The 14,159-nt window shown below is 35.6% G+C and overlaps 2 protein-coding genes across 6 annotated transcripts; one reads left to right on the top strand and one right to left on the bottom strand.

Moving 5' to 3' along the window:
- On the bottom strand, nt 2,512–8,055 carry LOC109330921 (N6-adenosine-methyltransferase MT-A70-like). 3 transcript variants are annotated; one of them, XM_019565190.1, is made up of 7 exons: nt 6,768–8,055; nt 6,550–6,648; nt 6,273–6,356; nt 5,819–6,171; nt 5,455–5,671; nt 3,247–3,326; nt 2,512–2,874 (listed from the first exon to the last, which is right to left on the bottom strand). In XM_019565190.1, exons 1-7 carry the CDS (start codon nt 7,938–7,940, stop codon nt 2,592–2,594), a joined length of 2,289 nt encoding a protein of 762 aa, XP_019420735.1. In that variant the 5' UTR covers nt 7,941–8,055; the 3' UTR covers nt 2,512–2,591. The 3 variants fall into 3 exon arrangements, with proteins under 3 accessions (XP_019420735.1, XP_019420734.1, XP_019420740.1); XM_019565189.1 differs by lacking the exon at nt 3,247–3,326 and adding an exon at nt 4,939–5,018 and having other exon boundaries at nt 6,768–8,053; XM_019565195.1 differs by lacking the exons at nt 2,512–2,874; nt 3,247–3,326 and adding exons at nt 4,390–4,727; nt 4,939–5,018 and having other exon boundaries at nt 6,768–8,054.
- Nucleotides 8,813–14,107, top strand: LOC109330935 (mechanosensitive ion channel protein 1, mitochondrial-like). Of its 3 annotated transcripts, none has more exons than XM_019565208.1 (7): nt 8,813–8,906; nt 9,353–10,249; nt 10,349–10,626; nt 10,773–10,873; nt 11,417–11,524; nt 12,647–12,868; nt 13,690–14,107. In XM_019565208.1, the coding sequence occupies exons 2-7, from the start codon at nt 9,444–9,446 to the stop codon at nt 13,801–13,803; spliced, it is 1,629 nt and encodes a 542-aa protein (XP_019420753.1). In that variant the 5' UTR covers nt 8,813–8,906; nt 9,353–9,443; the 3' UTR covers nt 13,804–14,107. The 3 variants fall into 3 exon arrangements, with proteins under 3 accessions (XP_019420753.1, XP_019420748.1, XP_019420757.1); XM_019565203.1 differs by having other exon boundaries at nt 8,813–8,908; nt 9,357–10,249; XM_019565212.1 differs by having other exon boundaries at nt 8,819–8,906; nt 9,419–10,249.

The following is a 14,159-nucleotide window of genomic DNA, read 5'->3' as shown; positions in this document are numbered from 1 at the left end:
ATTGTGGACCCTCTGAAATAGATTCTTCTCTGTTTGTTTTTCCTTGTTCTGATATTTCTTGGTTGCTTGTATTTTTTATAAGCCTTTCAAGCATAAAATGGGCACTCTTGTGGAATTGGAAACTTAGAGCAACCAAGATGGTTGTTATTAGCGTTGTTATTAGCTTTGTTCTTAACGAAATAAGGACATTCTTATTTTGTTCTTTACAATGTCGTTCTTATTTATTTATTTTTACTTTTATTCTTGTTCTTAAATAAGAACAATTCTTGGTTGTTCTTAACTAAGGGAAAGTGAGGAGAAAGATGGATTTTGTGGGAAAAAGGTATATAATATGAGATCCAAATAAGAATATAATAATGATGTTTGTTATTGTGAGAAAAAAGTAGATGTCATTCTTATTGAATGAAAAGTTGTAATAAATTATAAAATAATGTGAGACTAGATAAGAGGGAATATTTTGTTTACCATTATGGAAGCACTTATGTCTCCAAAAACTCTAATTAAATGTGATCACATGATTTAGATCAGAAAAAATGCTAATGGATTTAAAGTTTATATATTAAAAAATATACTAATAATCACTCCATCATTTCAAAACTATACTTGTTTAAGGATTATACACATAATTAAGAAATTATTAATGTAAAATTTGATTACTATAATTTAACAAAAAATAATTTTATTTATTTCCTTTTTATTTTCTCTATGTATATTCATTAGTTGGTGTGTAAGTATTACTTGGAAGACAGGATTGTACATTGTTTTGGATGAAAATAAGTTATAGTTTGAAATAAGTTTGAATTAACTATCCATGTTGTTAATGAATGAGAATAGAATTTTAAAAAGAAACATATCAGTAAGTCTTAAATGCATAAAATAACAAGTTTTTAATAAAAAATTAATTATAACTCTACTTAGTTAAAGTATTTTCAATTTCCCAAAAATGCCGTGGACTTGTGCTGAGTAGACCAATATCTGGTGCCACACATTTGTTTCTATGATTATCTTTATTATGTATTTCCTTGATACAGTGAATATAAAAAATTTAATGACCATTATATTAGAAAAATACAATAAATATCATAATTTATATCTATATAGTAAATATGTTTTTTTGTTAAAAGATATCCTATTCGTGTCAACACAACTATTATGTTTCTTAAAATATATGTTTTTTTGTTAAAAGTTATCCTATTCGAGTCAAATTGTGTGCCTATTTGGGTTGGGGGAAAAAACAAAAAATCACATGGAAATTTAAAAAAAAATATATATGCGATTTTGTATTTTTTTCTTTCGTACTCTTTAAAACTATAGTTGTGAGAACCTTATATGTTTATGAAGAGGAAAAAAACATGAGATTTAATCATATTTTATGAATTGCAAGTTTATGATTGCAGATTTAAAAAATAATGTCATCCTATAAATCTTTTTGCATGTTTTATGAATATTAGACCGTAAAGATAGAAGAAATTGTTAAAACAACTTGTCTCAAATCAAAGTTACAATAATAACTGAAAATATAATTATGACATAATATTGAAAATTAGAAAAAAGAGTATATATCAATTTAACATTACCATATTTCAAATGATATTAGTTATTCTTTGTTAAAATTGCAAATGAACGTAATGCATCGATTAAAATTGCTATGAAATATGTAATTAGAACATTGTAAATTGAACAATAATAATAATGAAGCATTAAAAAAATTTGTTACGGATGTAGTGAACCAATTATATTTTATGTAGTCTCTTACAAACAAATGCAAGTGAGTCCAAATAAATGTCTTTAAGAAAATATATTATAGGAGTGAATTCACTATTATCATTAATGAAGTTTGTAATAATGAAATGACGTTAATATACATGACTATTAGTACTAATTAAAGTTACTTAAAGTTGTTAGAAATTAAAGAAATGTAGAGTAAATAATTACCAACACCATGTTTTTGTTATGCAATAACTCATATTTCAATGGATTAACATTTTTTCTAAATACAACAATAAGTTATGAATTTGGACTTATGTAAATGAATTGGGACAAAGAGTTATATATTTATGTGTTATATAAACTTAGTGTAAAATAACAATAATAGACACGACCACAAATATAATATATAATGGTAGCCACTCAACGCTCTCCGGGACATAAGCCCAAATTGATCGAAACCCATTATCAAATTTCTTGTGTTATTTCCTCTTTTCCATATTCTCTTTTAATAAACTCAATACAACATAGATAAGAATTTCATCTTAGATGAGTGGACACACTTCACAAGATGATATTAAGAATGAATACATAAGAGAGAAAATAGGGATAGCCTATTGTCAATGTTTTTCAATAGACGTGATTTATGATAGAACATTATGACATCATTTGATTCAAGTATATAACCACATCAAGTACAACTAGAATGAAAATTTTAACAACCTTATAACTAGCAACTGCTACACGGTTTTATAACTAATCAAATTTGTACTAAAAAACAAGGAGTACAAATTAGCACTGCTACAAAGGTCAAAATGATGTTTTCCTCTTCAGCTTTGTCAAAGAAATGTCCCTACTAATCATATGATTGAATCAGTGGAAGCTTAGCTCATGTCCACATCAACAGCCATTGGCTTCTCCTCTGAAGCATGAGAAGTTTCTGGAGCTGCAGGTTCAGCAAGCTGCGTTGCGGTCGGCTTCGACTCTGTGACCGAAAATGGACTCCTTGTTTGAGCAGCGACATTCGAGTCTACTTCCATAATAGAAGAAGCTCTGGGAGGTGATGCCGGTTGCACCTCAACATCTGGGTAAGCAGCCTTAAACCTTGCCCGTAGCCCCTCATCGACCAACCTTACGCCACTCAATTGATTACCAAGTGACATCCATCTGATGGAACAATGGAGAACATAATCAATGATAAAGAATATCACAAACAGTGAAACAGTATTAAGATTTCTATCTAAAAGGATGAACTTTTAGCTCTAAACCCACAACTCAACAAGGTCAGGTTATTCGGTCCAAAATTTCGAAAGCACATGAGAAGAAAGCTTTTGGTTTTATATAATACCATGACCACTAACATTGCATCTGTTTTTTATAGGCAAAGTTTTTTATACGGAGTGGGGATAGTGAAACTATGCAGCTATCGGCTTTGAAACTAGGTGCTCACACATTATGTTCCGTCGCTCTACCAACCGAGCTGACTCTTCGCCCCAATGCCAACAATGAAAAATAAAGATATTAGTGAAGAAAACCCACCCGGCATGAGTATTGTGCATGCGAGCGAACAATTCCAACTTTCTTGTTCTTGGACTTATCCTCTCCAGCAAAGGATACATCTGTAGGATTAAACATCAATACTTCGAAATTGTTAGGCATGTGAATGAATCCATGTACAATGGCTGGAATAGTAAAATAACATTATTATTAGGTCCGAAACTATCTCCTTTCGAAACAGCACAGTGTGGGAATTGGATATATCACAAGATTGGAGGCGCCGGGTTAACAATAAAAATTGTGGAAAGGAAATGGATAAATAATTTTCCTTTGTCTTGCCCACGACTATTATCTTCTAAAAATAACCTTTTCGGATAAATAATGAAAAATTATTACAGACAATGAGGGGAGCTAGAACTGTAGAGAGCATAAGATATCTTTTTCTTGGTACTACTAAGGATATCCCCTCACCCTTTTAGGTAAGGAACTAATCCTTTTCGGGGTGCGTGGCTGCCCCTGCTAACAAGCGTTGCTCCCAGGAATCGAACCCTTGACCTATTGGTCATCCTGAAGATCTAGCGAGGCCTTATACCACTAGACCAACACCTTGTTGGTGCATATGATATCTTTCAAAACAGAAAACTACAGATAAAACATCGATGACTACTATTAACCATCTTTTTTAGATATAAAGTCATGCAAAGAAAGCATAAAGGACATGATTAACAATCAGAATTACGTGAATATTATACAAACCTCGTCTGGCTTTCGGCTTGTTTCCCGAACCTCAGCAACAAGTACATCAGTGTCAATGTTCCTGTTTACTTCAGGATTCCCCTTTATTCCAACAAGACAATGTTCCTTGCTGTGATTGAGCCAGTGGCCTGTACGGCCAGTTCTGATTATTCGCTGAAGTTGATTTGTTTTCACCCAAATGATCTCCTCAACACGTTTATATCCCCAATGCTCTAAACTGCACAGAGCATTATGAAATAAATGTAAGTGAAATACAGAATTATAGCAAAATACAGCCTTAATTTTTTATTAGTTATACTAATCTGATAACAAAATTTCTTATCGAAGTAACAATTAGCATATGACCAGTCACAAGCGTAAATACCAGTCACGTCCAAGCTCCATTGCACGCAAATTATCACTGTTTCAAAGGTCAAAATCCCTTTTTTTCTCTTCAGCTTTGTCAAAGAAATGACCCTAGTAATCATATGATTGAATCAGTGGAAGCTTAGTTCATTTCCACATCAACAGCCATTGGCTTCTCCTCTGAAGCATGAGAAGTTTCTGGAGCTGTAGGGTCAGCAAGCTGTGTTGCGGTGGGCTTCGATTCCGTGATGGCAAATGGACTCCTTGTTTGAGCAGCAACGTTCGAATCTACTTCCATAGCAGAAGCTCTGGGAGGTGACGAGGGTTGGACCTCGACATCTGGGTAAGCCGCCTTAAACCTTGCCCGCAAACCATCATCAACCAACCTTACACCACTCAGTTGATTACCAAGTGACATCCATCTGATTGAACAATAGAGAACAGGATCAATAACAAAGAACATCACAGAAAGTACAAGATTTCTATCTAAAAGGATGAATTTTTGGCCCTAAGCCCACAACTGTAACCAGGTAAGGTTCTCCGGTCCAAAAAACCAAAAGCATACCATTATCCCCACTAACATAAGCATCTGTTTTAAATTTTCCAAGAAAGATATTAGTCAAAAAAACCCACCCTGCATGAGTATTGTGCATGCGAGCAAACAATTCCAGCTTTCTTGTTCTTGGACTTATCCTCTCCAACAAAGGATACATCTGCAGAATTGAGCATTGAATACTTTGAAATTGTTGGGCATGTGAATAAATCCATATTCAATAACTGGAATAATAAAATAACATTATTATTAGGTTTAATGAAACTAACTGCTCTTTGAAAGAGCATGGGGTGGGGATTGGATATATCACAAGATGGAAGCCACAGGCTTAACAATTACGCCTTCTAATAATTTCGCTTCATCAAAGCCAAGCCTATTATCTTGTAAAAAATAATATTTTTGGATAAAAATGAAAATTGATTGCAGAAATGAGGGCAAGTACAACTGGAGAGAGCATAAGATATCCTTAAAAACAGAAAACTATAGATAAAAACATCAATGGCTACAATTGACCATCCTTTTCGAGATAAAGTCAGGCAAAGAAAGCATAAAGTGTGATGATTAACGATTAGAATTTAGGTGAATATTATACAAACCTCGTCTGGCTTTCGGCTTGTTTCCCGGACCTCAGCAACAATTACATCAGTGTCGATGTTCCTGTTTACTTCAGGATCCCCCTTAATTCCAACAAGACAATGTTCTTTACTGTGATTCAGCCAGTGGCCTGTACGGCCAGTTCTGATTATTCGCTGAAGTTGATTTGTTTTCACCCAAATGATCTCCTCAACACGTTTATATCCCCAATGCTCTAAACTGCACAGAGCATTATGAAATAAATGTAAGTGAAATACAGAATTATAGCAAAATACAGCCTTAATTTTTTATTAGTTATACTAATCTGATAACAAAATTTCTTATCGAAGTAACAATTAGCATATGACCAGTCACAAGCGTAAATACCAGTCACGTCCAAGCTCCATTGCACGCCCAGTGACCCATAGAAAAATTAGCCCATCAGTTTGCAGAGCAGGGACATTAAGAGTGCGCATTTCATCATCAGCCATTGTTCCATAAGGCAGTTCCATGTGAATGTCCCATGGTGGGTCTGCCATTATTACTCCGAATTGACCTAATATGTCCATTCTAAAGTTACGTATATCACAGTTGATCCATTGTGGCTCACCAAGTTCCACTTCAGAACAATACTCAGCACGCTGAGGCTTCAGTGGTTTGGGAGGGGGAGGAGGAGCACCCATCACTGCTGAAGGCACATCAGGTGTAGGATCATATTCATAATGAACATACTTGCATGTCTATCAAAGAACAAAAGGAAAACTCAGCTCAAACTAACCATAAGGATCACAATAACGAAGGCCAGGTCAAAATAAGATATAATCGGGTAAAAAAATCATGCCTTCATGTGTCGACAAGTATCAAGAAAAGAACAGTCTCCTAAATTGAGGTCTGTATGAGGGGCAATGATACGTCTAAAATGAACCTGCCAAGAAAAGGATCACTAATGCACATCAAGAAACACTAATTAAAAATGTAAATATCAATTTTCATGGTAACATTACATTGAAAACCACTTGCCAATCAGCATAGCTGCTTAAACCATTATATAGTGAACAAATTATAAATGAAATCAAAGGAGCGGAAAAAACTGAACAAAAATCATCCTTGTTACTAACCTTATCACATGCTATAAAGGAGCCAGACTGACGTCGGCAATCCTCTTTTGTTAGTAAGTCACAGTATTGCCTCACCTGAGAACCACCTTTGGTTTTGAACTGAAATATTACATTAAGAACAAGCTGGGAATTAAACTGTGACTAGAGTCACTAAAAGCTAACAACAAACGAAAGGGAAATTTTAGTTTAAAGGCTACTAGGAGGCAGTGTATTTGAACCTTAGCAGCTACAGCAGTTTCCTTTGCAGTTGGTCGGTGAATTAGGTCCAAAAGCTCCTCACCAGTTTTAGATTTTTGCATCTCCCTAAATGATTTCTTATTCAACAAAGCTTCAAGATCCTTCATATCATCCTCGAATGTTCTCGGTTTCTGTGGTATTGAATTAGGATTACTCCCTGCTGCATTTGGCCCCAAAGGGAATCTGTGCATTGATGACATACCTATACCTCTGTGTGTTCCCATCATGCCCATCATTCTAGGTGCACCCCTTGGTCCTCCGGGAAACATTGGCTGCATCCCTGACATATGGGGGTCCCCGTGGGGCATCCACATATCTGACATTTGCCTCGGAACTGGCCTTCCCATCCCAAGCAACCCACCGTTCACATTAGTGTCATTGGTAGTGATTTGCTGACCTTGATTTTGATTGGCATTGCCATCTCCAAAACTTGATTCAAGCTGCTGATACTGTGCACTTTCTGGCAATTCTCTCAGAAGACGAGTTCGATCTATACTTAAAACCATAATTCTCGCCCTTCCACTCACCACAAACTCGTCCAGTTCAACACCACAGTTATCTTTGGCCATTGACCTCAAAGCTATTTCCACTGCAAGTGTTGCCCCTGAATCCCCTCCAAGCTCCTGAAGCGCAAACTTCTCAGCTTGTGTCACTGTTTGATCATTCTCCAATTTCCTCAACACAGTAGAAGAATCAATTGGAGAGAAGGGTACTCTCCCTAACAGACAAACCGCGATCATTGTTCTTACCACTGCTAACGGACTCACATTCTCCGACTCCACCTGGCCAACTGGATTTGAATCCCGATACGTTTTGATCTTTTGACTCTCGCGATTTATCAGGTCAGCCTCAATAGAGCCATCACCGGAGGTTTCATTATTAGGGCGATGAGTTAATTCAACATGTTTTTTGGGATTCAATTTCGGATCTGGCAATGGCAGAGGAGGGGTCGGGGAAAAAGGACGATGATTGAAAGAAGACACGACCTTGAGAGAAAGGTCAAGGGAGGGAACAAGATTTGGGATAACAGTTTGTATAGAAGCAAGCATCTCCATATGCGCCTTGTGTTGAGACTCTATACGAGCTTCGAGTTGTTGCCTTATGTCTTTAACGGCTGCTATGATATCGTCACTGCCATCCGATTGTCTCTCCATAATTCCTCACTAAAACCCAAATAGTGCATCACATTTTAGAATTTCCACTCACCTACTATAATTTTTCAACCAAATATAAACAAAAACAAGATCTTTGAATAAGAGTTAACAATTACAAAACTACAAAAAAGTTAAAATACCATCATTGTAAAATCAAACCAGAAAAAAAATTAAAAATTTAAAAGAAACCCAGAAATTGGTTACTTCATCAAAACTATTGTTGATCTGAGTAGCAACTAGAACAATTACCATTAAGCAAGATTTGGAGTTCAATGTTGTGAATGGAGAAAATACCATTAATGGGTCTTCCTAGTTTGACTCAGATTAATTGAAGTCAAAAGTGATTTTAGTATTATAACATATAAAAGAAAGATTGAATGAGCAAAGATATGAGATTAAATCAGAAAAAGCTAAAATGAATAGAAAATGAAGAGCTTTTCTAAGGTGAAGTGGCATTGGTAGTTACCTCTGGGGGCTGTGTGTAGCGAACTAAAACCCCAACTCTTATAGATGAAGAAGAATGTGGGAGTTGAGAAGTAAGAGGGATCATTTTCACTACTTTATATAATATATATGCATACACTATTATGAATATAATAATGTCAATATCTAAAACTTATGTTTTTTCACAAAAGATAAATAAAAGAAAGAGTTTATAATAATTGTCACTTTTGTGTTACTTTTGTTTGGGTAGATATTCCTTGTAAAAAACACTTACATGAGGATAATTTTTACTCCCCATACGAAAATAAAAAAATGTTATATCTTGGTAAGAAAATAATATAAGTTAATTTTTTAACAATAGAAGAATTTAATATGAGAATATATGATTTTATTTTTACTCCTTACTTATTTATTTTTTACTATGTTAGTTTCTTCCTTTCAGAGCAAAAGAAACAAAATTTAGACTTTTGTCTTGGCCATATCATATTCATCAACTTCGCTCCAATCTTGAACTTCAAGCTCAGGTACACACTCTCTCTCTTTCCGTTCCCATTTCTATTTTTTGGTACCTAAAACCCTAGAAAATCGATTCAACGCGAAATGAAAATTACATCGACAAAATCCTAGGTTGCATTCTCTCTTTTCTGCTTGCAAATTACAACTATGATGGATGCTTAGGGTTTACAATTCAATCATTCAATTATTCTCTGATTTCTTTTTTATTTTAATATTAGTATGCTGAGTTTGGCGATAAAGAGGGCGAGTTTGGCACAACAGTGAAATTGTTGCTTAGTGATTATGAGGTCACATGTTCAAATACCGGAAACAGACTCTCCACTTTCGGAAGTAAGGTGGCGTACATCTACCCTCCCCAGACCCTACTAAGTGGGAGCCTCGTGCATTAGGCTGCCCTTTTTATTAGTATGCTGATCTGACGCGATTGCATTGTGGTTACTGTTGTGGAATTTTCAGATTGAGGAGAAGAGAACTACTACTACTACTACCACTAACAGTACCTTTGTTGTCTTCTTTCAGGTGATGAATTGTTAGTTTTCTAAAATGGCATCTCTCAGGTTTTCTTCTGCTAAACGATTACGGAGTTCGATTCAGCATTCTTTGAACCTTGAATTAGTTCAACAATACCACCATAGTATTATGCCTATGAACCATGCAACAATTGCAAGGTTGCCAAGTGATTCAATGAGAAATCTTTATTCCATAGAAGAGATAAAGCCATCTCGAAGTTTCGCTAGGAATAAGTTCAGTAATTTGGCTTCTGAATCTCTTGTTAGTAGCACCAAAATCAGTGCATCATTTAATGCTAAGTTCTCTGGCTTTGGTTTCCGGAGTACTCTTCCCTTTGCTTCTTCGATGACCAGCGTGTTGAATTGCCGAAAATATTCATCATCTGTGGGTGGGAAAGGAAACAGTGATGGTGGCACTGACATTCAAGCTGGTTCTGGTGCAAGTGACACTAATGTTTTCGGTGATTCAGTTGTTGCTGGTGATTGGCCTGAGAAGATTAGAGATGCTTGGAAGAATGTGGTAGAGACCGCAACACATGCTGGGGAAAAGGTAAAAGATTCCTATGATGAGCTGACTCCATATGGTCAACAGTTGCTTGATTCAAATCCATATCTTAAAGAGGTGGTTATTCCGGTTGGCGGTACATTAACAGCTACTTTAATAGCTTGGGCTGTGATGCCTAAGATTTTGAGGAAATTTCACCAATATGCATTGCAAAGTCCCGTTTCTGTGTTTCCTGGTAGCACATCTGGGGAGCCAGTTCTTTATGAGAAAAGCTTTTGGGGTGCTCTAGAAGACCCAGTGCGTTATTTAGTTACCTTCATAGCATTCTCACAAATGTTAGTGGTTTATTTACAAGTTAGTCGATATTCTGTCATTTTCTTAAATTTTCTTTGTATTACATATTTGGTTGTATGACAATTTACTTTGATTTCCAGAGGTGTAATGGTAGCTCCCACAACTATAGCCTCACAATATCTTGCACCAGCTTGGAGGGGTGCAGTGATACTTTCATTTGTATGGTTTATCCATAGATGGAAAACAAATGTTTTTGCACGTACGTTGTCTGGTAAAGCATTACTTGGGCTTGATAGGGAAAAATTGCTCGCTCTAGACAAAATATCATCTATTGGTCTATTTGTGATTGGCATAATGGCTTTGGCTGAGGCTTGTGGTGTGGCTGTGCAGTCTATTGTAACCGTTGGTGGTATAGGAGGTAATTATTAATTTAATATACATTCTTAAATTTTTTTAGTATCTTCCCTTTTCCTTAGGTAGTCAATTGCGGATAGTGGAGAGTAGCGACCGACCCCAAAAACTCTATGTATGGTTTAACATTGCCTTCCTTCTTTCTTCATGCAGGAGTTGCTACTGCTTTTGCTGCGAAAGACATTCTAGGCAATGTGTTCAGTGGTTTATCTATGCAGTTTTCAAGGCCCTTTTCAATTGGAGATACGATAAAAGTATGTTGGTTTAGTAGGTGCAAATTAATGAATGGACTTGTTTTAATTATTGTGGGAAAAAATATTTTCTGAACCATAGTTCTGCTACTAGGGGATAAAGGTGCTTTTCAGTGTTTTAAATTGTAGCCGCGGTTTGCGTCATTGCAGCCATTGCGATGAATTGCGGCCTTGGCGGCGTGAATCTTTTTGTGATAAAAAATGTTTTTGAATTTGATGCAGTCTGTTGTGGCTCAAATGCGATCTGATGCTGCCTGAATGTGGTTGTGTTGCATCCCAATCTGGCTACATCATTGTGAATTTGTGATCCGATGTTACACCGCAATTGTGGGGTGATGAGATGTGGTGAATTTAATATTGGAGAGGCCGAAGAAACATATAGGAATCACAACTTTGTGGGCCCTAACATATATGTTATTAGTGAAATGCAAAGAGAATTTCATCAAATTTGGAAAATTTGGAGGGTTCCATTCTTCAATGTAGGTCTGCCCCTGTGTGAATCCTATATATTTCTCAATTGCGTCTGAGAAATTGTACAATTTGCAGGCTGGCTCGGTAGAAGGTCAAGTGATGGAAATGGGTCTTACTACTACGTCATTGCTGAGTGCTGAGAAGTTCCCAGTGATAGTGCCAAACTCATTTTTTTCTAGCCAGGTGAGTGCTTCCTTTGCCCTCTTTTTTGGGTGTTTCTGAAGAGGCTCACTATTTAAAATTACTTTTTGGGTGTTTCTTTGACTATATGCAGTGACTTCAAGAGACTCAAATCTGTTTTGAATACTTAAATATTACAAATCAATCATGACAATTGATCTTGGGCATAATTATATTACACCAAAGATATAGCCTTGCTGAAAAATGCTCACAATAGTTTGAGCGGGCATCTTGTTGCTTAAATCATTTCATAGTTCTTTTGTGCATCATAGAGGTTGAGCCTTGGCACAACGTTAAAGTTGCTTGCCTGGAAGTCATGCGTTACAGCCTCTTCGCTTGTGATGGTAAGGCTGTGTTCATCTACCCTCCCAGATCCCACTAGGTGGAAGCCTCGTGTATTGAATCCCCATTTTTTCTTTTGTCCATCATCTTGTTTGGCAGATTGTGGTGATCTTTTATCCCCTTGTTTTTAAGGAAAATGATAATAAGAATACGTCAGGGAAGAAATTATATGTTAGCATGCTCTTTACACAAATGTCAATGAATATGATTTATGCTAGAGCATAATGGCTTTGATTCATGTTGCCGACCCCACCTAGCAGGATAAAAGCTTGTTTATTGTTTTTGTATTATTCTCTTGCTTAAATAATTTGATAATAATAGCATAATTGACAATATATGTTTGGGTCTTCATGGGCAGATTAATAATTTGATAATAATAGCGTAATTGACAATATATGTTCGGGTCTTCATGGGCAGATTCTGTTACGTGTTGCCTTCAGATGTGTCTAACCATACATATCATCAGTTTCTAAACTGGGATTTAGATATCTGATAAATGACTAACTTGTTCGGTTATTCATTGGACCCATTGATAAATTAATTTCACAATCCCTTTGTTCGCTGGGCTTGAACATATCTGCTAGGAAACTTAACTTACAGAGAATACATAAATTTTAAGCATGCAATTAACACATCTGCAAGCACACACAAAAACTAATGAATCAGCTATTGCCTTGTTTTATATAAAAATGGTAACTGCTAAGCTTTTAATCCTCGGATTATGACCTACTTGCTTGCTTCAGCCATCATAATTAGGCCCTCTTTTCCATGCAAATTTTGTAGGTAATAGTGAACAAGTCCCGCGCCGAATATCATGCTATTATTACCAAAATTCCACTGCAGATTGAGGATTTAAGTAAGATTCCCCAGATATCGGATGATGTGAAGACCATGCTGAGATCAAATGCGAAGGTTTTCTTAGGGAAAGATGTTCCCTATTGTTTCTTGTCCCGTATTGAAAGTTCATTTGCAGAATTGACACTTGGATACAACCTCAAACACATGGTACCTTGCACATCTGAATCCTTGAATTATCCATACTTTTTTTGTTACTTTCTCAATGGGTCATTTTTGTTTTGCAAAATGCTTTAGGAAGAATTATTCTCAAAAGACCTTGGTTTTGAGAAATTTACATGACTTTTGTTTGAGAAATTTACATACAAGAATATTAACTAGGGTGTGCTAGTTTGGATTATGAAGTACAATACGTAGAAATTATAGTATTCTTTAAAGTTACATTAGCTTCAATTTATTTTGCATTTATTTGTTTTTGATTGCAAGAGGGTTCTGCATTTATTTTGAATTATGAAGGAGTATGCAAAAGATGTCTCACTGGACCTAAATTGCACTTACCAATAGTTAATATTTTAATTCCAAGTAGAAAAGTAGCATCACGTAGTGGAAGTAATGGCATAGTCAATTGGTGGAACCTACTTGTGATTTGATTTTCTGCCAGGCTGCAAAATAAAGTTAGGGGGATCTTGAAACTTAAAGTTTAGTTTTGAAATGATTTTGCATAGCTCAAGCTGATATTTTATTCACTGGATCTGAGGTGAAGTGTATATCAATCAGTTCTGATTCCTACGGATTAGTGATTAGCAATTGATCCCAAATGCTTAAGTTGATAAGCTTAACTTAATAATGCTTGTTTGTGCAGACCAGAAAAGAGAGCAGAGTACAATTAAGGATATAAGACATGCTAAACTTTTTAATTATTTCCTTTTCTTTTAGTTCTTGTCTTTTAATAAGAAAGTAATTTCATTGTTTTTGTTTAATTTTGTCATATTTGACTGTATTTTTTTATCTGTCATGTCTCTCTCTTACAGCGCAAAGATGAGTTATACTCTGCCGAACAAGATGTTCTTCTGCAAGCAGTTCAGATTATTAAGAATCATGGGGTGGCTCTTGGCAGCACATTCCAAGACATTTCTAATAAGTGACATTCTCCACATCATGAGGATTTTGGAGGACATGGTAAGCTTTGCACTAGTACAAGATCTCTCAGTATATTAATTTGTCACAGTTTCCAACCAACTGCAGTTTTGTAATTAATACTTGTTGGAGCTGTGTAGTTTAGTAGTTGGGTCATATGGCTTCAAATTTTAGTTCTGGTTTACTAACAAAAGTTTGATGAGTGAATTATACCGTTATTCATTTATGGATTTCCTACTTTTTTTGGAAAAGAATTCTAGTCACTGTAGTATGATACTTAATAAAATTAAAACATTTAAACCCTATAGCTAATGATTCTTCAATATGTCATTGAATTATATTACAAAGTGTGATTTGTTTTACT

This window comes from Lupinus angustifolius, chromosome LG02, assembly GCF_001865875.1.
Source record: "Lupinus angustifolius cultivar Tanjil chromosome LG02, LupAngTanjil_v1.0, whole genome shotgun sequence".
Classification (NCBI taxonomy): Eukaryota; Viridiplantae; Streptophyta; class Magnoliopsida; order Fabales; family Fabaceae; genus Lupinus; species Lupinus angustifolius.
Note: the sequence above shows the minus strand (reverse complement) of the source record. Positions and strands in the feature narration are given on the sequence as shown.

Excerpts from the sequence above, each read along its gene's own strand:
- LOC109330935 (XM_019565208.1), top strand. The coding sequence starts at position 9,444 with ATGGCATCTCTCAGGTTTTCTTCTGCTAAACGATTACGGAGTTCGATT. Across the intron at positions 10,874-11,416 it reads CAATTGGAGATACGATAAAA|GCTGGCTCGGTAGAAGGTCA; the intron begins GTATGTTGGTTT and ends TACAATTTGCAG. Across the intron at positions 12,869-13,689 it reads GATACAACCTCAAACACATG|CGCAAAGATGAGTTATACTC; the intron begins GTACCTTGCACA and ends TCTCTCTTACAG.
- LOC109330921 (XM_019565190.1), bottom strand. The coding sequence starts at position 7,940 with ATGGAGAGACAATCGGATGGCAGTGACGATATCATAGCAGCCGTTAAA. Across the intron at positions 6,649-6,767 it reads AAACTGCTGTAGCTGCTAAG|TTCAAAACCAAAGGTGGTTC; the intron begins GTTCAAATACAC and ends GTAATATTTCAG. Across the intron at positions 2,875-3,246 it reads ATGCACAATACTCATGCCGG|ATGGATGTCACTTGGTAATC; the intron begins GTGGGTTTTCTT and ends TTGTTCCATCAG.